The sequence below is a fragment of the Terrapene carolina genome, unplaced genomic scaffold, assembly GCF_002925995.2.
Source record: "Terrapene carolina triunguis isolate 2854851 unplaced genomic scaffold, T_m_triunguis-2.0 Scaffold23, whole genome shotgun sequence".
NCBI lineage: Eukaryota > Metazoa > Chordata > Testudines > Emydidae > Terrapene > Terrapene triunguis.
Genome location: NW_020664374.1, coordinates 9421617 through 9445742, shown reverse-complemented (window position 1 = coordinate 9445742; position 24126 = coordinate 9421617). Strand labels below are relative to the sequence as shown.

General features: G+C 42.3%; 1 protein-coding gene across 1 annotated transcript in view; it reads left to right on the top strand.

Annotated features, from left to right (window-relative positions):
- The first annotated feature begins 798 nt into the window (after positions 1–798).
- Positions 799–24126, top strand: part of LOC112103932 (pseudouridine-5'-phosphatase) — a 146728-nt gene continuing 123400 nt past the window's right edge. Inside the window, exon 1 of the mRNA XM_024195922.3 lies at positions 799–921. Within this exon, the coding sequence (XP_024051690.1) occupies positions 843–921 (79 nt within the window). The 5' untranslated portion in view covers positions 799–842. The remainder of the gene's footprint in view (positions 922–24126) is intronic.

Here is a 24126-nt window from a genome sequence, read left to right as displayed (position 1 = left end):
TCCATGCTTGCTGTACTATGGCGTCTGCACAGATAATCCAGGAAAAAAAGGCATGAAATGATTGTTTGCCGTTGCTTTCAAGGAGGGAGGGAGGGAGGGGAGACTGACAACATGTACCCAAAACGAACCGCGACAATGTTTTTGCCCCATCAGGCATTGGGAGCTTAACTCATTATTCCAATGGGCAGCAGGGACTGTGGGATAGCTACCCACAGTATACCACTCTGTGAGTCGATGCTAGCCATGGTATTCAGGGCACACTCTGCTGACCTAATGCACTTAGGGGGGACTGTATAAAATCGGTTACTAAACATCGACTTCTATAAAATCGACCTAATTTCGTAGTGTAGACATACCCTTATTTTAGTCTGCTTCCGCCTCTGGGTAGAGATATGAGTTATGCCTAGTTATCAAATTGGCCAGGCCTCCATACACTGTGGGGGTTGTGCCTGGGTACTACAGAGGCTCCTACAGCCTCAGTGACACAGGCTACAAATGGAGTTTGCTTTTGCGGCTGTGGCCCAGATGCTCTCCGGACGTGGTTTAGTTTCTCTCCCTAATCCAGAGCCGCCCTGGAGGGAGAGAGACAGAAAACTGCAGCACCCGCTCCCTTCTCCCTTGGGGCGAAGCAGTGCAGCCCGCGGCCCCAAGCTGCAGCGCAGAGCACTTCGTGTGAGCATCCCGCAGCCCTTGCTCCAGCGCACGGCACCAGCCCCAGCTCCGCGCCTCCCCCACTACCAAACAGCAGCAGCAGGCGCCCGCCTCCCCTTCGCCGGCGGCTGACAGCGCTTGCGCCGCCCGGCTCCTCCGCTTGTGCTCCCGGCTCCCGCCGCTGCCCCGCCATGGCCGCTTCCTCCTGCCGCCCCGCTCCGCCGCGGCCCGCCACCCACCTGATCTTTGACATGGACGGTCTCCTGCTGGGTGCGTAGCCCGCGCCTCCGCTGCTCCCGCCTGGCCCCAGCCGCTCTCACGCCAGGCTGCGGCCGTGTGGGGCAGGGCGGTTCGGCCCCTTCCTGCTGCCGCGCCGGGAGAGGGGCCGGGCGCAGCCGCTTGTGTCCCTGTCCAGGGGTGGCACAGCGCGCGCCGGTGGTTGAGTGGCGCCCTTCGCTGCTAGCCCTCTCTCTGCGGGGGCAAGCTCGAGCTGGGTCCCTGGGCTGCTGCAGTTCTGACCATTACTTCACTCTCCTGTGCCCTCCTCACTGAATGGGGATGCCACCAGGGTGTGCCGGGGTAGCCATGTAAGCCCAGCCTGCTGTGGGGATGAAAGGGGTTTGCAGTCCCCAGCCTGTGAGAGTCCTCTGGCCTCCTTGGTGTACAAGGTACCGGGCTCCAATCCAAACATCTGACTCGAGGGGGAAGCAGTGGGACAATTTACAGCCTCAGTGCAATAGGCAGGACTGGGACAGCTGTTTGGAGAAACACATTATTAGTAGAAAAGTTGGTGAGTAGGCTTGGTCTCATTTCAACCGGGTTGGTTACTTCCTGTAAGAAGTAAATAAAACACACTGTTCCGCAGTGCTACCTCGAACGACTACAGCTCTACAGTAGTGCTGTAACTGGGCCTTGATGATTTCACTAGTTCGTGGGACTGTTAAGCACATACATAAGTGCCTGCAAGATGAAAGCCTTATTTTGCACCACTACTGTAGATTACTGTAATCCTTGTGTACGGATTTTGGTTCTGATAAATAATTGACCTGTCATAGTGTAGGAAACCAAACTTTTCACCTGGAAGAATTCTGGGAGAGCATGGTTTGGGTGTGTATGCCTTCCCCTGAAGAAAGGGAGGAAGAGAGAGGTCCTAATGGTTTAGCCCATCATATAAATTAATTTTTCTGTTTCCCTTCTGGAAAATAGCCATTTTTACCCTTCCACATTCATTGTCTCCATTTAATTTAAAGGGGCATCAGTTTAAAAATATTGTGCAAACAAATTTATTTACCTGTGTTGCTCATAGTACCTTACATTATATAAGAAAAGAAAAAAAATATTTAAAGTCTCATTAACGTTACTATTTAGACACTTTGTTCACCTTTTGCAGTTCTCTCATCAGGGACAGTGCCAATCAGTGAAGTCAGTATCACATGTTTATACTCAATTTCACTTTCAGCTTCTAAGTGCTGCACTGCAGGGGGATATTAATTTGTCTAAATCCCACTGTTTTCATTGTTTTTTTTTTAAATGGAAATATTTATATTGGTCTTTATGACTTTTTTCTTGTTAGTTTTTAGTATTTTTAATTTAAATAGAAGTTTTACAAACTTCTAGCAGCCCAGATGCTCCTCTAAGTTAATTTACCAACATAAGTAAACATTTACTCCTGAGGGAATTCTGCACACAATATTTTATAATTATGCAAATTTTATTTGTCAAATAAATGTGGAGGCTCCTGCATGGCTTTGGGGAGCACAGGCCACTGGCTGCACAGAGATGGGAGATCACTGTGCAGCTCCCCGTGTCCCCTGGGACACAGACTCAGCAGTGAGGCTAGGGTGACCCAATTTTATAGGGACAGTCCCGATTTTTTGGGTCTTTTCCTTATATAGGCTCTTATTACCCTCCACCCCCTGTCCCGATTTTTCACATTTGCTGTCTGGTCACCCTAGGTGAGGCTGCACCCAACCCAGACATAGCGCAAGGACCGGGCCTGCTCCAGAAATACCCTAGGCCCTGCCCCTCTGTGCCAGTTGCACCAGGTGTGGGCAGGCAGGCTCAGCAAGGCAGGATCCAAGTGTGGAGGGGCTTAGTGTGGGGGGATCCAGGTGTGGGTTGAGAGGGCTCTGGGTGGGTCAATCTGGGTGCGGGCAGCTCAGTGTGGGATCTAGATGGACAGGGGCTTGTTGGGGGTTTCTGGGTGCAATGGTAATGGGACTCTGCAGGGGGGTCCAGGTGAAGGTGGTTGGGGCTTAGCAGGGGGCGGGGTCTGGGTGTGGGGAGGATAGAGCTTGGCAAGGGGGTATGGGTGTGGGCTCATTGGGGGGGTCCAGATGCAGCTAGGTGGAGATTCGGGTGTGGGTGGCTCGTCAGGGTGGTCCAGGTGCAGGGGGAGTGGGGCTCATCGGGGGTGCTTCTGAGTGTGTGTATGTGGGGGGGTTAGGCTTGGCGGGAGGGTCTGGGTATGAGGGGATCTGGCTGCACAGTGGTTGGGCGGATGGGGCAGGGGATCCTGTACAGGAATCCATCCCGCTGCAGCTGAGGAGTGATGGGTGCAGGAAACAGAGGAGGGAGGGGGAGAAAGAGAGCTTGCAGAGCTTCCTGCAGCTGGGGGAGAAATCTGGGGGTGGGTCTGACCTGGCCCTGGATGCCGTGCAGGGGAAGAGGAAGTCCTGTCTTCCCCAGCCCTGACGGGACTAGCAGCTGAGCCGGGCGCAGGGTAGGAGCCACCAGCCGGGTCTTCCCCAGTCCCGCATCCCCACAGTGATTTGCCTCTCTGCTGGCTGCCCTCGGCCCCCGAAACAGACTGCTGGGGAGGGTCGCATGACTGCTCTTGTGGCTTCCCTTTGCTTCCCTGTCAGAAAGTCCTTTTTCTGCAGGGAATATAAATTCTGCGCATGCGCAGTGGTGCAAAATTCCTCCAGGAGTAGAGTATGTAGGTCCTGAGCTTGGAAATACTTATATGTATGAATAACTTGAATAACTTTATACTCATGAGCAGTCTCATTGATTTTTAACTGTACTTCTCTTGTATAAGTGTGTTTAAGATTGGTGCTTTAAATTACAGACAGTGTCCAAAGGCATTTTTGTGGAAGACCATACTGTCTCTAGTTAAAAATAATACTCTTATAATACTTGAGATTCTGTCTTTATTAGGTACCACAAAATGAAATTAATTAGTCTTCTGAGACTTGTTTAATCCCCCAGACCCAGGGGTTCATACAATGAAGCAGCTTTAAGATTTTCCTAGAATGTGAGCTGTACATCATACTGGGAAATTAATTCTATGGGATCCCAAGTTCTTGGACCTGAGATTGCTGTGTTTGGGATACTCCAGGTATTAAACCTGCTCTTGACTGTTATTAAATTAATCTCTTTCAGGCTGTTATAGATAAATACCCCAGTTTTTGTGTCACTTTCTGGATTTGTTAAAATAAAAGTCAGACTTCAACTACAGCATCTTGTGTGCAGATGCTCTGATTTAGTGAGGTGCTTGGGCCAGCTGGATTAAGACTAATTTTTTTCCCTTCCTTCAAATTGTGAAGTAGTTTTCAGATTAAAATTGTATTTTTCAGTAATTCTTATACTAAAACACTAATATGATTCCTTCTTAACAGTGAAGGAAACGTACACACACAAAAATGCATTAAAAGAAGAGTAATATGATAATGGGAAAACGAGAATATTCGTAGTTCAGATTAAAATATACCTTAGTGTCTTCCAGTACAAGGCACAATGGGACACCACCTTAATGACTTTATTAATGCACACCATTATAAATTAGGTATCAGAGGGCTTATGGCTTGTTTCAACCTTTAACTGTCTTGGGTTCTGTCACAACTTTAATATGGTCTTTGTGAGTATACATGGTAAACAGGAGCTGTGAAATTTAGAAAGCAAAAAGTCAGGCAGTCAGGTGGTTTCCAGAATTTGATCCAATATAGTGGTTCTGTCTTTCACGTGGTTAAAAATGTCTGGAGCAGGGTGGATTTGATTTAAATCAAATTGACTTAAATCATGATTTAAATCACGGGTCAGGAAGACTAGATTTAATCATGGTTTTCTACATAAAAGTGCATTCTTGTACGTTGTTATAACCTTAATACATATTCGTCACAACTCAGAGATAGATGCAGATTTCATTTTTAGAAGGTACACACTATACATTTTTAAACTGACTTATTTTGAAAACTTTTCAGATTAGTTTTACAGCTATATCAGAAAATGAATGATAGTTTGTTTTTTTCATTTACCGAAGGTAATTGAAGCAGATATTTATGAAGTCATTGGGAGGTGAACTATCTCCAATTCAACAGGTTAATCATTAATATTTGGAGGATTTTCTTGCCATGCTGTATTAGGAGAACATCACCAGACAGACATTTAAATTGTTTTATTTAACTAAAACAACAACATTAAGTATTCTGGATTTTTTTTCTTCAACAGCAAACATATAATATTTTAACAAAACAAGCATATGTCCCTCACTTCTCACATTTATCTCCAGACTTCTTCTCCTTGTCCAGATCTATTCCGCCCCCAACAATCTTCTATTCATTGAACTTTTTGAAACTTTGCACTTTTAGAGAGAGCTAAGGGATTGACTCTGTGTACACAAATTTGCAGAGGGACAATAGAGTTGAGGTCTGTTATTTCTCTCCTCTGTATATTATTTATTTATTTAAAAAACATTCTTGCTATTAACAAGCATGTTACCTCTGGAGACACAAATCCACAGTTTGAGAACTGCAAAACTAAGCATCTCTGGTGGTATCTTCTAGACTGAGCACTGAGTCCCATTGGTTAGATAGAAAGATTAATCTAAATAATCTATACAAAAGCCTGTGGAACCCCATAAGATTGGGTCCCTAATCCATGAACTATTGGAACTCATTTACAAAACTTTTCTTAAACATTGCATTAATATATTGTCTCATACTATAGAATTAGAATGTATAATCCCTATTCCACGAGATATCTTTGAGCTATAATGTATCTTAATTAAAACTATCTTTAGATAGGTTTTTTTCCTCAAAAAGCATTTTATCAAAAAAATCTGATTTAAATAAAAAATATCCATTTTTTTTTTAATTTAAAAAAAATCATTGATTTTTATCCAGCCTGGTCTGGAGTAATTAAATTATTTTTGGGGGAGAGAAATGAGTGGTTAGATACTTATGATATTCTCTTCTAATTATGTACATAGCCCTATTAGTGCTCTGAGCAAGGATGAGCAGCACAGTAATATTGGCATAAACATGGAGTGAGATCAGAGTCTGACCTTTAATTTTGGTTTGATGTTTTTGATATTAAGTTAATTTTAATAGTTTAAAGGAAGAAAATATCTGTAACCTAAATACTGCATATGAATGTTGAAGAAAGAAATCATATGCATATTTTTAAATGTCAAGTAAATCTGCATGGAACAACATTTTAAAGGAACATTGCCAAAATTTCAAAAGTGGATGCCTTAAACTAGGCCTTTGTATCCTTTGTTAGGCACCTAAAGAAGTGGCTTGATTTTTCAAGATTGTTGAGCACTTAGCGGCTCCCATTAAATTGAATTGGAACTACTGAGTGCTCGTCATTTTTGAAAATTCTAGGCACCTATTTTTATGCTTAAACTATTAGCAGAATTTTAAGCAACTAATTTTGAAAGTCTTCGTCTAAGGTTTCCCAGATTTAGTGAGGAAATTTTAACAGTTGAGTTGTAATTTCTGCAATATTGAAAATTGAACTTGCTTTGTAACTGATCAAGGGACAGCAACAGTTGTGAAATGTATCAAGTTAGTGCCTGTCTCTCCCCAAAGTTCATTTAACATAGTTGAGTTTGATAAGTTGTCCTTGATTTCCACCTTGAGATGTCATCTGAACTGGGCTAGGGGCAGCAACTTCTCTGTTCCCTGTAACCATCTATGGAAATCCACCCCCATTTGTCTGAGTCGCTCTGTTGCTCTAGTCAAATCACTGTGCAAAGCATTTTTTCCCCCTTCAGTACAATGTATTTTTAATAATTTTGGTTCTCTTTCTTCAGCAGTTTTTTTCCTTTTGGATTGTCTTCTCTTTGCCCTTGGGCTACTGGATAAAATTTTAGCATGTGCCCTCCTTTCCCCCTTTTTAAACACGATTTATCATGTGCACATTACCAGCAGAATCTCCCTAATTAAACAACTAAAATAAATAGCATTTTTATTGGAAACTCACAGTTCATTAATTATAGTAAAACGATCAGTCACTGTTCTAATATACAGTAGTAACATTTGTTTAAAGCCTCTTTTATTTTACATATGCAGCAAGATTTAGTAAAGTAGCTTAAAAGTGGTGCAGACTTCACTGTGTAGTACAACCCCCAGAGAGTAGGAATAACTAAATTTAAATTTTTGATGTACTGCTGAAGAGTTGTTTTTTTTTTTTTTTTTTTTTTTGTAACAGCATTTTTATGGTGCAGAATCACCACATGCTTTCCCTAAAGCAAAGGAGAATATTTTATTCTTAATAATAAATGCTTGGATCTTATATGGTAGGTTATTTTTAGGACCCTTCAGTTTTTGCTTATAGAGACCTACTTTTTACAATTGCTAGAATCTAATGGAATTAAATCTCTAACCACATACATGTTTGTTCATCACTTACTGTGTGGGTTAGCTGGCTAAAATAAAATCCACAGAACAGAAGGACTTTCAGACACCTACACATAGTTGATCCATTTATTATTTTTAGGGCATGGTGTCTCTTGTTTTATCCCGACATTTCTGCACATGAGACTGACATTGAAGATATGGAAGCAGGAAAAAAGTCTACTGAATTAGCATAAAATATACAACAGCTAGCATAACATGTCCTGAAGGATATCTATATTATATATGATATATCTTCTAAACTTACATATGTTGACTTTCAAGTCAATGACAAGCATGATATTTTTATAATACTAGATAATAGCTTTTTCAATGTCAAGTGTTCATTATCATCCAGTGGCTCCAAACCATAAAGATTCAACTGGGATTTATCACAATTGAGTGCCTCATTTATGTAAGAGGAGACTGTGTGTGTAGATTTTTTTTATTTTTTTATTTTTTTTGTTCCGCATGAGTCTTCTTACCATCTGGTATGATTGAGTAAGCTAAAACGGAATAGTTATCATTTTGTATATTAATAGAATAATGTTATTTGGCCTTTTAATGTGCAGACAAAAAGAATGATATGGAAAGTAAGGTCATGTGTTCACTGGCAACGTTAAAGCGCATGGCAGCGCTTTAACGTGGTTTGTGTAGTCGCGGCACAGCACTGGGAGAGAGCTCTCCCGTCCCAGCACTCTAAAAATCCACCTCCACGAGGGGAATAGCTACCAGCACTTGCAGCACCCAGGGGGGTGTTTTTGCACACCCCTGAGCGAGAAAGTTGCAGCACTGTAAAGTGCCAGTGTAGACAAGCCCTAACCAACATCTGGCTGCATCTGTCTGATGACCAAAGAACAGTTGGAAAATCCTTTCAGCAGACATCATTAGAACCATTTACGTTACTTGCCCAGCATTACCCAAAGCAGGTGTTTTGAATAGGGTTGGGTGAGAAGAGTCTCTAGGAATACAGCAGTCTTAATCAAGAATACCATTTTGTTTCATTATGTACATATTGAAAGGATTATGGCTGTACCCAGGAGAGCCACGTTTAAAAGGACTGCATCTGCAGTTATGGAGCTTGAGTCCTTCTTACGCTGGCTTTATGCCAGTGTAACTACATAACAATTTCTCCTGATTTACACTGGCATAAGTGAGAAGAGAACTGGGCCCGCGCCACTTCCAGTAGCTCCCATTGGCCAGGAATGGTGAACCACGGCCACTGGGAGCTGCAGGCGGCTGTGCCTGCAGATGGTCAATGTAAACACTGCCTCGCAGCCCGCCAGCAGATTATCCTGACGGGTCATGTGCGGCCCGCGGGCCACAGATTGCCCCCCACTGTTCTAAATTGTTACCTCACTATAGGGATGGGGATGACATGAGTATATTTTGAAATGCTTTTGAGATGAGTTCTGAACTGAATCGTGTGGCCCTGAGGATATGGTATGGTGTCTGACTTCCTTATCAAATCTGTGAGCCACTGGCACATCCTCTCCAATTCCAGGCCATAGTGTCACTGACACTCCTGTTCTGTCTGGTTGGTCTTGCGTTGTCTCCTCATGCCAATGCTTCTTCTCCTGTTTCCAATCAACAAGTCACATGGCCTCCAAGTGCAACATTTTTCTCTCAAACTTCAGCTTATCCTCCTCTCTGGTTTCTGGAGAATTGATGAACACAGTCTGGATGGAGTCCGGCTGCTGTACTGGTGACTGCATACACTCCCATTGGCCTTTTCTCTGATTCCCTTTGTCCCCTGGGGCATCTGCCTGCCCTACATGCAAACTGGGACCCTCCACTGGGTATTGGTCTGGGCCTGGTACCCCATTTCTTCATGAGCACCCCCTCAAGTGTTGGGCCTCATGTCCTTACCTGTGGGATGGAATCCTGTATTCCCCCACTCTTAAACAGAATGCTGGGCTAAGCCACCGCGTGCATTTACCAGCAGGTCTGGCTGTTTGTCACCTGTGGTTCTTCCCTTGGGAGGTGGTGACCATTGGTGAATACACTGGCCCATAACAGCCTTCTTAAACCAAAGTATTCTTTGCTTTGCTCCTATTGTTAAGTATAACACGAGAAAAAAGATTTAAAAACCAGCAGCAGGTCTATATGCTTATCTACCTTACATAGAGCCCGATGTAGGTCTGCCTTACCTCAGCCTCTAGAGTCTGGGTTCACCTTCACTTTCTTTCTCTGTGCATTACTTACAATTCGGGTCCAAGTCGTGTTGTTCTCATCCTTGGTTTGGTTTTCTCAGATTGGTTAACCTGTTCAGTTCAGCAGAAGTCAGGGATAGCAAAATTAAAGTCAATAATCCTGGGTTATTGTCCACCTGTTTGCATGTATTGAGTTGCTTATTGAATTAACTCAGTATGTGCATACAGTAAGCCCTGCAATAACTAGGTCAAGAGACAGTAAACCTCCTCACAGCAATCAGTCAAACACCTACAACTTCTAGTATTCATAAATTAATACAGGCAGCTCCAAATCCATCACAATGAATAAGCTATGCACCTCTAGACAGAAGAAGATTTAATTTTGTTCTTTTTACTCTTATCCTGTTCTTATTAGATCTTAAATAAATATGATATGAATTCTGCAGCCTGTGCAGTGTAATAATGGGTAAAACTGAGCTAATATTTGAAGATAAACCACAAGCAACTAAAATAATTTATTCAAGAATATTGTGGAATTTGTCAAATAAATTTAAATAAATACATGGATTTATTTATCAGCCCACCTCAATAGCTGAGGAATAATTTTTAAACAATGCCAAATAATTCACAATAATAACAACAATGTTTTAAATAAATTATCTAGGGACGAGCATTCAAATAAGTATGTTAGGTCTTGATCCTTCAATGTCTTGTGCACAAGCAGATCCTCTGCAGACCTGATGAAATCATTGAGCAGGGATCTTCCCATTAGCAGCATGTTGCAGATTCAGAGTTTGAAGTGGAAATTAGTCCTGTCCTTGCTGATGTGTACTAGTTGTTATATGCTTCTACCTAGAGATTTTGTCAAGTTACAAATCATAATTGTTTGTTTAATTTTAGTTCAGTTTGGACTCTTGAGAATGATCCAGTCAGTTTCACTTCTGTTTGTAGCAAATTCCCAAGTACTAGCCCAATGTTTATCAATCTTTCCCATTTGCAATCCTAGTCCTGGTGCCCTTCAAACAGGCTCCTCCTCCCATCCTGTCCATAATCCCCTATCCAAAAGCAGCATCACTTTTTTCCTGAATCCTCTGCATTATTTCTTCTGAAAGTGCTATACAGTAACTCCTCACTTAACATTGTAGTTATGTTCCTGAAAAATGTGACTTTAAGCGAAACGATGTTAAGCGAATCAAATTTTCCCATAAGAATTAATGTAAATGAGGGGGTTAGGTTCCAGGGAAATTTTTTTTCACCAGACAAAAGACTAATATATATATACATATATAAAAGAATATATATAGTCTTTTGTCTGGTGAAAAAAAAATTCCCTGGAACCTAACCCCCTCATTTACATTTATTTATATATATATATATATATATATACACAAACACACAGTGTAAGTTTTAAACAAACAATTTAATACTGGTACACAGTGATGATGATTGTGAGCTTGGTTGAGGTGGAGGAGTCAGAGGGTGGGATATTTCCCTTACTGCTAAATGATGAACTAGCAATTGGCTGAGCCCTCAAGGGTTAACTCTCTCACTCTACAAGGCAGCAGGAATGGAGGGAGATATGTGCATTTCCCCTTTAAGTACACTGCCTTGTTTATTAGATCAGCTTGCTGAGATGCAGCTGCTGCAAGCTCCCTCCGTCCTGAGCCCTGGTGTGTCTCCCCTGCTCTATGGAAGATGGGGTAAGCGGGGTGCAGGAGCAGGGGGGGAGGGGACACCCTGACATTATCCCCCCTCTTCCTTCCCTTCCCCCCATACAGCAAGCAGGAGTCTCGGGGAACAGCTCCAAGGCAGAGGGCAGGAGCAGCACATGGCAGTGAGGGGAGGGACAGCTGCAATTGCTAGCCTGCTGGGCAGCTGCTGCACAGGGAACTTAGGGGAGCGGGGAGCTTATGGTGGGCTGCCAATCTACCCTGGTTCCAAGCCCCCACCAGCTAGCTGCAACAGGCTGCTCTTCCTGCAAGGAGTAGACAAAGCAGGCGGCTGCCAAACGACATTAGAAGGGAGCACAACTTTAAACGAGCATGTTCCCTAATTGATCAGCAACGTAACAACAAAACAACGTTAACCGGGACGACTTTAAGTGAGGAGTTACTGTTTTGTTCAATAATGCTTTAAGGCTATGTCCTCCAAGTGGACCCACACATGCTGGGGGAGGATCTGTTGCTTTATTGGTACGTGTACTATAAATGTGAAATGCGTGTGTGCATGCTCGCATACACATACACACAGAGAAAACTACACTAGAGCCAAATGTGAAACTTAGGAAAAGGCAGGTATTAGTAATGGGAGATTCGATCATTAGAAACGTAGATAGCTGGGTTTGTGATGACCGGGAGAACCGTATGGTGACTTGCCTGCCTGGTGCAAAGGTTGCGGATCTCTCGAGGCATCTAGACAGAGTTATGTGTAGTGCTGGTGAGGAGCCGGTGGTCATGGTACATGTAGGTACCAACGACATAGGGAAGGGTAGGAGAGATGTCCTGGAGGCCAAATTTAGGCTGCTAGGGAAGAGACTGAAATCCAGGACCTCTATGGTGGCATTCTCAGAAATGCTCCCAGTTCCACGTGCAGGGCCAGGTAGGCAGGCAGAGCTTCAGAGTCTCAATGCGTGGATGAGACGATGGTGTAGAGAGGAGGGGTTTACATTCATTAGGAACTGGGGAAACTTTTGGGATGGGGGGAGCCTATAAAGGAGAGATGGGCTCCACCTAAACCCAAGTGGAACCAGACTGCTGGCACTAAACATTAAAAAGCTTGTAGAGCAGTTTTTAAACTAGGAGATGGGGGAAAGCCGACTGCTGCAGAGGAGCATGTGGATCGGACAGAGACTTCTCTTAGGGGAGAGTCTAATGATAGAGAATTTCCAGGTTATAGTCAGGAGCAGAGGATGGAGGAGGATAATGTAAGGACCAGATCAGATGATAAACATTCACATAAAAAAGAATCTGGCACATCAGAAAAGGGCAGACAAATAAAAAGTGACAAGTTTTTAAAGTGTTTGTACACAAATGCTATAAGTCTAAATAATAAGATGGGTGAACTAGAGTGCCTTGTGATAAAGGAGAATATTGATATAATAGGCATCATAGAAACCTCGTGGACTGAGAGCAATCAATGGGACACAATCATTCCGGGGTACAAAATATATTGGAAGGACAGAACAGGTCGTGCAGGTGGGGGAATGGCACTATATGTGTATGAAAATGTAGAATCAAAGTAAAAATCTTAAGTGAATCCATATATTCCATAGAATCTCTATGGATAGAAATTTCATGCTCTAATAAGAATATAACATTAGGGATCTATTATCGACCACCTGACCAGGACAGTGATAGTGATGATGAAATGCTAAGGGAAATTAGAGAGGCTTTAAGTACTCAATAATAGAGGGGGATTTCAATTATCCCCATATTGACTGGGAACATTTCACTTCAGGACGAAATGCAGAGATAAAATTTCTCGATACTTTGAATGACTGCTTCATGGAGCAGCTGATACGGGAACCTACAAGAGGAGAGGCAACTCTAGATTTAGTCCTGAGTGGAGCGCAGGAGCTGGTCCAAGAGGTAACTAACAGGACTGCTTGGAAATAATGACCATAATACAATAGCATTCAACATCTCTGTGGTGGGAAGAACATTTCAACAGCCCAACACTGTGGCATTTAATTTCAAAAGGGGGAACTGTGCAAAAATGAGGGGGTTAGTTAAACAGAAGTTAAAAGGTATAGTGACTAAAGTGAAATCCCTGCAAGCTGCATGGGCGCTTTTTAAAGACGCCATAATAGAGGCCCAACTTCAATGTATACCCCAAATTAAGAAACACAGTAAAAGAACTAAAAAAGAGCCACCGTGGCTTAACAACCATGTAAAAGAAGCAGTGAGAGATAAAAAGACTTCCTTTAAAAAGTGGAAGCCAAATCCTAGTGAGGCAAATAGAAAGGAGCATAAACACTGCCAAATTAAGTGCAAGAATTTAATAAGAAAAGCCAAAGAGGAGTTTGAAGAACGGCTAGCCAAAAACTCAAAAGGTAATCACAAAATGTTTTTTTAAGTACATCAGAAGCCGGAAGCCTGCTAAACAACCAGTGGGGCCCCTTGATGATCGAGATACAAAAGGAGCGCTTAAAGATGATAAAGTCATTGCAGAGAAACTAAATGGATTCTTTGCTTTAGTCTTCACGGCTGAGGATGTTAGGGAGATTCCCAAACCTGAGCCGGCTTTTGTAGGTGACAAATCTGAGGAACTGTCACAGATTGAAGTGTCACTAGAGGAGGTTTTGGAATTAATTGATAAACTCAACATTAACAAGTCACCGGGACCAGATGGCATTCACCCAAGAGTTCGGAAAGAACTCATGTGAAGTTGCGGAACTATTAACTAAGGTGTGTAACCTGTCCTTTAAATCGGCTTCTGTGTCCAATGACTGGAAGTTAGCTAATGTAACGCCAATATTTTAAAAGGGCTCTAGAGGTGATCCCGGCAATTAAAGCCCGGTAAGTCTAACGTCGGTACTGGGCAAATTAGTCGAAACAATAGTTAAGAATAAAATTGTCAGACACATAGAAAAACATAAATTGTTGAGCAATAGTCAACATTGTTTCTGTAAAGGGAAATCGTGTCTTACTAATCTATTAGAGTTCTTTGAAGGGGTCAACAAACATGTGGACAAGGGGGATCCAGTGGACATAGTGTACTTAGATTTCCAGAAAGCCTTTGACAAGGTCCCTCACCAAAGGCTCTTACGTAAATTAAGCTGTCATGGGATAAAAGGGAAGGTCCTTTCATGGATTGAGAACTGGTTAAAAGACAGGGAACAAAGAGTAGGAATTAATGGTAAATTCTCAGAATGGAGAGGGGTAACTAGTGGTGTTCCCCAAGGGTCAGTCCTCAGACCAATCCTATTCAACTTACTCATAAATGATCTGGAGAAAGGGGTAAACAGTGAGGTGGCAACGTTTGCAGACGATACTAAACTGCTCAAGATAGTTAAGACCAAAGCAGACTGTGAAGAACTTCAAAAAGATCTCACAACACTAAGTGATTGGGCAACAAAATGGCAAATGAAATTTAATGTGGATAAATGTAAAGTAATGCACATTGGAAAAAATAACCCCAACTATACATACATGATGGGGGCTAATTTAGCTACAATGAGTCAGGAAAAAGATCTTGGAGTCATCGTGGATAGTTCTCTGAAGATGTCCACACAGTGTGCAGAGGTGGTTAAAAAAGCAAACAGGATGTTAGGAATCATTAAAAAGGGGATAGAGAATAAGACTGAGAATATATTATTGCCCTTATATAAATCAGTGGTAGACCCACATCTCGAATACTGCGTACAGATGTGGTCTCCTCATCTCAAAAAAGATATACTGGCACTAGAAAAGGTTCAGAAAAGGGCAACTAAAATTATTAGGGGTTTGGAACGGGTCCCATATGAGGAGAGATTAAAGAGGCTAGGACTCTTCAGCTTGGAAAAGAGGAGACTAAGGCGGGATATGATAGAGGTATATAAAATCATGAGTGATGTGGAGAAAGTGGATAAGGAAAAGTTTTTTACTTATTCTCATAATACAAGAACTAGGGGTCACCAAATGAAATTAATAGGCAGCAGGTTTAAAACAAATACAAGGAAGTTCTTCACGCGGCGCACAGTCAACTTGTGGAACTCCTTACCTGAGGAGGTTGTGAAGGCTAGGACTATAACAGTGTTTAAAAGAGAACTGGATAAATTCATGGTGGTTAAGTCCATTAATGGCTATTAGCTACGATGGGTAAGGAGTGGTGTCCCTAGCCTCTGATTGTCAGAGGATGGAGATGGATGGCAGGAGAGAGATCACTTGATCATTGCCTGTTAGGTTCACTCCCTCTGGGGCACCTGGCATTGGCCACTGTTGGTAGACAGGATACTGGGCTAGATGGACCTTTGGTCTGACCCGGTATGGCCGTTCTTATGTTCTTTACTCTATGTATTTTTAATAAAGTTTGGAATTTTTCTAGATCTACAGTGTAAACACTCAATCCTGCAAAGAATTACTGATGAGTTTAACTTTAAATATGTGTGTAAGTGTTTGTAGGATTGGGGCCTAATATATTATAAACTACATCTATATATTTACATATTTTATAAAATCTGTGCTCCTATAATTTGCTCATTAATGTATCCATATGCAATAAGCCTAATTACTGCAGTTACTTACATTTGGAAGTCTTTGAGTTTGTCCATATGGTACATTAGTCTGCACCAGAGGGGTGTAAATTCTAGTATGCGCTAACTAACTGGCCCATGCAGATCTGGCTGGTGTGCACCTATAGTTCCCTAGTGCATGTTAATGTAATGCTGTTTGAAACAGGACTATGGCAACATGCATTAGGGAATGTTTAGTGCATCTAGGAGGGTCCACATGGGCCAGTTAGTGTGCAACATGCTATCGCATACTAGAATTTACACCAGGGATTGGCAACGTTTGGCATGCGGCCCGCCAGGGCTGGTTTGTTTACTTGCTGCATCTGCAGGTTCGGCCAATCGCGGCTCCCACTGGCTGCGGTTCGCCGCTCCATGCCAATGGGGGCTGCGGGAAGCGGCGTGGGACAAGGGATGTGCTGGCCGCGGCTTCCCTCAGCCCCCATTGGCCTGGAGCAGTGAACCGCGGCCAGTGGGAGCCGCGATCGGCTGAACCTGCAGATGCGGGAGGTAAACAAACCGGCCCGGCCCACCAGGGGCTTACCCTGGCGGGCTGCATGCCAAACGTTGCCGATCCCTGATTTACACTTTTTGGTGCAGACCAATGAACTATGTAAACAAGCCATTTGTAGCTATTTAGTTTTATGTAGTGCCCATCACCATGACTTAGAGCGGTAAAAGATTTTAAATGGAAGATTATGTTCTGTACAAACTGTGAGGGTATGACACCATTCCTTCACTCAGAAAGCAATTTAACAAACCAATCCAGGCAAGACATTTCTTAGCATTATACTTAAATCTGAATAAAATCTATTTTAATGTAAAGTAAAGCATAAGGAAAATACTGATATTTAATAGTAGAATTTTTGAGGGGTGAATGGAGGGGGGGATTGACACTTTTAAAAATAATGAAGCACGTACTTTTGTCCTAAACTTCTATACCTGGCTGTGTCCCTTTAAGAAAGGAGAATGTGTGATAGATGACCTGTCTATATAAGCTGAGTCAGTGTAAACCTGCAGATTCTGGAAGAACAGCTGGAAGGGAGGAATTATTGTTGTTTCTGGACCACAGAAGGAATTATCTGATTCATGCAATTGGGATTATTATTCGATTCATGTGAATTTTTCATATTTGCTTTCTTGCCAGCATTATCAACACTAATACAAGATAAAGAGTTAATGTTTACCTTCTGTATCTGTTACTTCATGCACAAGTAGCATGGGAGGTTGTTGTAAAAAAGGACTTTGATGGGAGTTCTGTAGTGGAACTCGCTTATGTTCACACTCTTTTGTTTTATAATGTTAATGAGACATTAAAAGACTTTCCTATTTCTTCTGTAGTATAGCATATAGCAGTGGTCTCCAAAGTGGGGTGCGCACACCCTAGGGGGTGCGCAAGAGGATCCTTCGGGGTGCGCAGCAGGAGGAGCACCGCCGGAGCAGCGCCGCTTTCCCCTCCCCCCCCCTTCGGCAGTTCAGCCGGGAGTCGGAGCGGCTTCCCCCCCACCCCACCCCCCTCAGTTGTTCGGCCGGGAGCAGGGGGTGCGTGCTCAACATTTTTTTACTGACGGGGCGCGCAATCAAAAAAGTTTGGAGACCACTGACATATAGCACCAGTTCAAATAACAATCAGTCCTCTGTAAATTGTTCTCTGTTATGGCTTGGACTCATGAATTAATCTTCTGAGGCAATAAACTAGCAATCTTCTAAAACTTTTCCTTGTCCAACGTCGCTGAACACGTACAGCTCCTGTTGATTTCAATGGGATATGTGGGTGCTCAGCACTTTAAAAAATCAGGCCTCGTTTATTCATGTCTAAGTATGGATTTTGGGAACCCCGCTGTAGGCGAAGAGGTTTGAGAACGTTGGTCTGTATTTACAACTGCATATGCTGTGTGTGTATATAATTTTCAAATTATTTTGCTTTGGATGTAAATAATCAGAAGATGCAGTAAATAAAAAGGTCATGGGTAGATTAGAATCTCATTAAGAGAGAAAAAAAATATGTGGAATTTTGCATTATAATACACCCCCTCCTGCTCTAATTTTCTATTTACTTTTAATAAATAATGATGCAATACACTGATTAGCAACATTTGAATTTATTGTTGTGTGTACTGGCAAAGGATAGGCAATTACAAATGCTTACAATTACTGAAACAATCACAGTGAGACACCCTCATATGCTAGTCATTTACAGCAGAGTGGCTTGTGATAAAGAACTTGGGTGAAATCCTGGCCCCATTGAAGTCAATGGAAGTTCTGTCACTGACTTTAGCAGGCACAGGATTTTATCCCTAGGGCCCAGTTCTGCCATCCATATATTGAGTAGCAGTTACTCATGTAGGTAGTCCCATTGTGGGTAAAGGCTCTGTAATCAGACTGTTAGGCTGGGGTTTCAAAGGTACCTAAGGACTTGTCTATATGAGGAAATTTACCAGTATAATTATACTGCTATAGTTTTACCAGTATAACTCTCTGTTTGGAAACTTTTATTCCAGAATAATGGAACTTTTGTTTCTAATTCACTTGGGTGCTTTTCCAGTCTCAGCCTGGGTGCTTGTTTGTTAGCAATGGATTTTTCAACCCCAATTAAGTTATTTAGGTTGCCCTTACAGTTAACTTCTTATAGAAAACTAAATACAATTTTCAGAGTGGTAGCCGTGTTAGTCTGTATCCGCAAAAACAACGAGGAGTCCTTGTGACACCTTAGAGACTAATAAATTCATTTGGGCATAAGCTTTCATGGGCTATAACCCACTTCATCAGATGCATGGAGTCTTTATTCAGGCCCAACCAAAAAAAAAAAAAAACCAGACTTCAGTGAGAAACTGCAGAACTAGAATTAATTTGCAAACTTGACACCATCAAATTAGGCCTGAATAAAGACTGGGAGTGGCTGGGTCACTACAAAAAGTAATTTTCCCTCTGTTGATATTCACCCCTTCTTGTCAACTGTTGGGAATGGGCCACATCTACCCTGATTGAATTGGCCTCGTTAGCACTGACCCCTCACTTGGTAAAGCAACTCCCATCTTTTCATGTGCTGTTTATTTATATCTGCCTACTGTATTTTTCACTCCATGAATCTGATGAAGTGGGTTATAGCCCACAAAAGCTTATGCCCAAATAAATTTGTTAGTCTCTAAGGTGCCACAAGGACTCCTCGTTGTTTTTGTAAATACAATTTTAATATTCTATTGTTATGATGTAAAATACTGAAAATTGCAATAACGGTGCTCTCTATTACTGTAAAATGTATTTTTATAAGGGATTATACTGTTGCTTATTATTGCAAGATTTAGTGTATTTACTTACTAGTTTTTTTTTTTTTTTTTTTAATGGTCATTTTGATACAAAGGGTGAAATCATGGCCCCACTGAAATTCAACTCCTGATCATTTCTCTCTGAGCATCAGCAACTTCAGAAACCCTGTCACCATGTCTCAGTTGATCACAGCTGAAAATACCAGATTCAGGACAAACTGCTGAGAAATAGGGCAGACTCACCCCAAACTGGTGGTTATTCCATCATTAGATATACCAAGCCAATAACAAAAGTAAACTTCTGTCTCACCACATTGGTTATCAAGAAGTCAAAAATGCAGTCTCCTTAGGCATTCCAGCCTTTATTTCACCACCCAGACACTAGCCTTTATGATGAGTGGTTATTGAAAACCAATTTCATCAAAGGGTTCTTTGATCCCAAGAGATCAGGTCAATGTATAATTCAGATCTTACCCTATAATCATGTTTTTGCCAATCCTTTAGTAACTAAAATTTAAAAGTTTATTTATAAGAGAAAAGAAGAAGAGAGTTTAAATCGTTAATAGATCATATATAGGGCCCTACCAAATTCACAGTCCATTTTGGTCAATTTCAAGGTCATAGGATTTTAAAAATCGTAAATTTCATGATTTCAGATATTTAAATCTGCAATGTCACGGTGTTGTAACTGTAGGGGTCCTGAACCAAAAGGCAGTTGCATGTGTGTGTGGGGAGGGGGGGAAGGGGGGTTGCGCTATTGCCACCCTTACTTCTGGGTTGCTACTGGCAGTGGTGCTGGCTTCAGAGCTGAGTAGCCGGAGAATGGCAACTGCTGGCCAGGACTCCAACTCTGAAGGCAGCACTGCTGCCAGCAGCAGTGCAGAAGTAACAATGGCCTGGTATGGTATTGCCACCTTAACTTCTGTGCTGCTGCCTTCAGAGCTGGGTCCTCGGCCAGCAATTGTGACTCTCCAGCCACCCAACTCTGAAGGCAGTAGTGAAGAAGTATTGCCACTCTTAGTTCTGCGCTGTTGCTGGTGGGGTGCTGCCTTCAGAGCTGGGCGCCTGGCTCTCCAGCCACTCATCTCTGAAGAACGGCCATACTGGGTCAGACCAAAGATCCGTCAAGCCCAGTATCCTGTCTTCCGACAGTGGCCAATGCCAGGTACTTCAGAGGGAAAGAACTGAAGAGGTAATCACCTGTTGCCCATGCCCAGCTTCTGGCAACAGAGGCTAGGGACACCATCCCTGCCCATCCTGGCTAATAGCCATTGATGAACCTATCCTGCATGAACTTATCTAATTCTTTTTAAAACACTGTTAGTCTTGACCTTCACAGCATCCTCTGGCAAAGAGTTCCACAGGTTGACTGTGTGTTGTGTGAAGGCAGTGCAGAAGTAAGGGTGGCAATACCGCAACCCCCCTACAGTAACTTTGCTACTCCCTCACAACCCCCTTTTTAGTTGGTACATCCAGTTTGAAAAACGCTAGTCTCTCCCATGAAATCTGTATAGTATAGGGTAAAAGTAGACAAAACACCAGATTTCATGGAGGATAGCAGATTTCACGGTTCATGACACATTTTTCACGGACGTGAATTTGGTAGAGCCCTAATCATATACATACAACCATTGCAAAGTTCTTATATCAGGTTTGTAGCAGTGATGGAATAAACTGCTGGCTTGTAAAGTCTCTGGTAACTTCCAAAAGGTTGGTAGAGAACCCTGCAAATCCACGGATATCTGGATCAGATGCGGATACAAATTTTTGTATCTATAGCCCTGCAAATCTGTGGATATCTGCTTTATATCCGCGGACCATTTTTGTAGATTGTGGATCGGATGCAGATACAAATTTTGTATCTGTGCAGGGCTCTGAAGATTGGAAGGCCCTCAGACAGATTAGAATGCTCCTTTTAGTTGTAAATCCATAGTCCAGAGTATTAGAGCAGGAAAGAGGCATCATGGAGATTATTTTATACTCTCTGCCATGTTCTTGGAATTTTAATGTCCCAAAACAAAGCTCACAGCATAGTTTGTGAAAAATTACTGGCACAAGATGGAGTCCAGGGTCACAAGAGCAAGTAACATGCACTTACATGCCTTGCTTGACTCACAGAGGCAGCCATTACCCGTATTCTGGCTGTGGCATCCAGAGGAAGGCTCACCAGGCTGGACAAGCTTCTTCTATGGCCCATTGTTAGAGTGAAGTGCCCTTTAATGGGCCATTAAACTTGAATAGTCTATTCACAATGAGCTGGCCAGACTGGATGCAAATTACCTTGATATAGATACATAGCAAATATGCATAACTTCAGATACAATGATGATACATGGATTTAAACAGGATAATCATATTTAGCAAACCATAACTTTTCCATCGACACCTTACATGACATGCTTTGTACAAGATTTGTTGCAATTGTCAATGGCAATACTAATGATATACGTGGTTATATTTCAATCATATAGCATCACACCATCTTCCTTCATTTTCTGTCTCTCTCCCACTGTCTGTTTCAGTCTGATGTGTGCAGCTACTGCTAATTTACACTGCTGTTGAGATCGAAATTAGGCCTAATATCTCTTGTCTTTTCTACAGGAGGTTCTTTGTTCCTCTCCACAGTGTGGCTTATGTACTTGTGACTCAGATACGGATTTTTTTTTCTTTGTAGGTGTTTGTCCAATCATCCTTTGTTTTTACTAATCAACTAGTTAAACTCTGCCAATGCAGGATTTTTTCCTTATTATGTAAATGTTTACTAATGTTTAGTTCATTCTACTTCTGGGTAGTCCAAACTACAAGGTTTCCACCACTTTCCTTGCAAAATTTAACCACAAGCTAATTGATAATTTTCTTTTTCTTATTCTTAGTTCCTTGTACTTGTAGCTATGCCCTCTTCTATTGTAATAAATGAATTTCTTCCTTCCTTGGTGTTGACTTCTGTCATGTGCTTCTTCTCCCATGCTCAGATTACCACATTTACTTCTTCCTCAGGCAAGCTATACGTTTTTAACTTATTTATTCTTTCCATGTGTTTCTTGTTCCCTGTCTTTGTTGATCTTACTTGAATTTCCTCCAGTTTCTCAATATCACATTGGTAATGAAATACTCAAGACTAAAAAAACCTGTTCCTGAAGTAATCACATTCATGTGGACAGAGGACTGTTATCGCCCTCTCTCACAGTGCCTCTGTATGTACAGGCAAAATTGTCCCTGTCTCCTTTGCTGCCCTTTCTCATTGCAAATTTCTATCTGTTTTGCTGTCTGCTACTTAAGTCCCTTTATGTATTATTACTCTGCCTCACCAGTGTTTGCAGCTCCTCCCAGTTTAGTGAATGTATTAAAATGCTGTTTATGCTCTCTCCCTTAGTTTATTATTGAAGACATTAAATAGGCACTAGACAAGTTACTCTCCCTCCAAACTTGATACTTTCCCATATATTAGCAAAAACGAGGAGTCCTTATGGCACATGAGAGACTAACAAATTTATTTTAGACTCCTCGTTGTTTTTGCTGATACAGACTAACATGGCTACCACTCTGATACCTTTCCTATATATTGTAACTCATTGTTTACAATCCTTCAATCATTTTTGAGTGCATATGTCCATGTTCATCTTTAAGCAGATTTGGATTCTTGTTTAGTGAAATTTCGTGTAACACTGTCTGAAATATTTTATTAAAACCCAAAGACATCTACCACTTCATCCGTTCTTTTTTTTAGTTATAGGCGACCAAGTTTCTCTGGCAAGATCAGTTGTATCTAAACATTTGGTGCTGCTTCTATCTACCCATCTGATGCAACCATCAATTGATCTCCAATAATAGAGTAGAAAGGAGAAGATTAACATCTTCTGCATCATTGTTGTCTTCGTTTCTTTTACCACATCTCTAAAGAGACTCTTGATCTCTTTTTTTTTTTTTTTTAATTTGGACTAAAATCTCTAGGAATTATTCAACATTCTTTAGGATTCTGTATCCTGCTATTGCCATCATTTGTCCTGGCACCTGGGAAGGTAACATAGGATCTTGTTTTGTTTATGACACAGATCTTAATCTAGTTTCCTCATTATGGAGTAGTTAGTCTGGAATATGGAATCTTTATTTCAGGTGGCTCCCTTTCAATAATTGAACAATGGTTAGCAGTAATATTGCTGACCTTCTCTGGGCTTCTTTTATTCCTTTCTACCTCTGATTTAGTGAGGGCAGCATACTTGTTGTGGATATCAAGATTAACTCGCTCTGCACACATTTCCCTTCTATTCTTCTACAGCTTCTAGTATTCTTTCAGTGTCTGATATTTATATATAGGGCTCTACCAAATTCACAGTCATGAAAAACACGTCACAGACCATGAAATCTGGTCTCGCACATTAAATCTGGTCTTTTGTGCACTATACTATACAGATTTCATGGGGGAGACCAGCTTTTCTCAAACTGGGGGTCCTGACTCAAAAGAGGGCAGGGGAGTGGCGGTTGCAAGTTTATTGTGTGTGGGGGGGGTGTTGCGGTATTCCGACCCTTTCTTCTGCACTGCCTTCAGAGCTGGGTGGCCAGACAGCAGCATCTGCTAGCCAGGCACCCAGCTCTGAAGACAGCGTCCCACCAGCAGCAGCGCAGAAGTAAGGGATAGCTCAGTGGTTTGAGCATTGGCCTGCTAAACCCAGGGTTGTGAGTTCAATCTTTGAGGGGGCCACTTAGGGATCTGGATCAAAATCAGTACTTGGTCCTGCTAGTGAAGGCAGGGGGCTGGACTCGATGACCTTTCAAGGTCCCTTCCAGTTCTAGGAGATAGGATATTTCCATTAATTTATTTTATTTATTTTATTTACTTCTGTGCTGTTGCCTTCAGAGCTGGATGGCCAGAGAGTGGTGGCTGCTGGCCAAGGGCCCAGCTCTGAAGGCAACAGAACAGAAGTGGCAATACCATACCATGCCATCCATACTTCTGTGCTGCTGTTGGCGGCAGTGCTGCTTTCAGAGCTGGGCTCCCAGCCAGCAACCACCACTCTCCGGCCACACAGCTAATATAAAAAATGTATGGAGATATACCTATCTCATAGATCTGGAAGGGACCCTGACAGGTCATCAAGTCCAGCCCCCTGCCTTCACTAGCAGGACCAAGTACTGATTTTGCCCCAGATCCCTAAAGTGACCCCCCTCAAGGATTCAACTCACAACCCTGGGTTTAGCAGGCCAATGCTCAAACCACTGAGCTAAGAGCC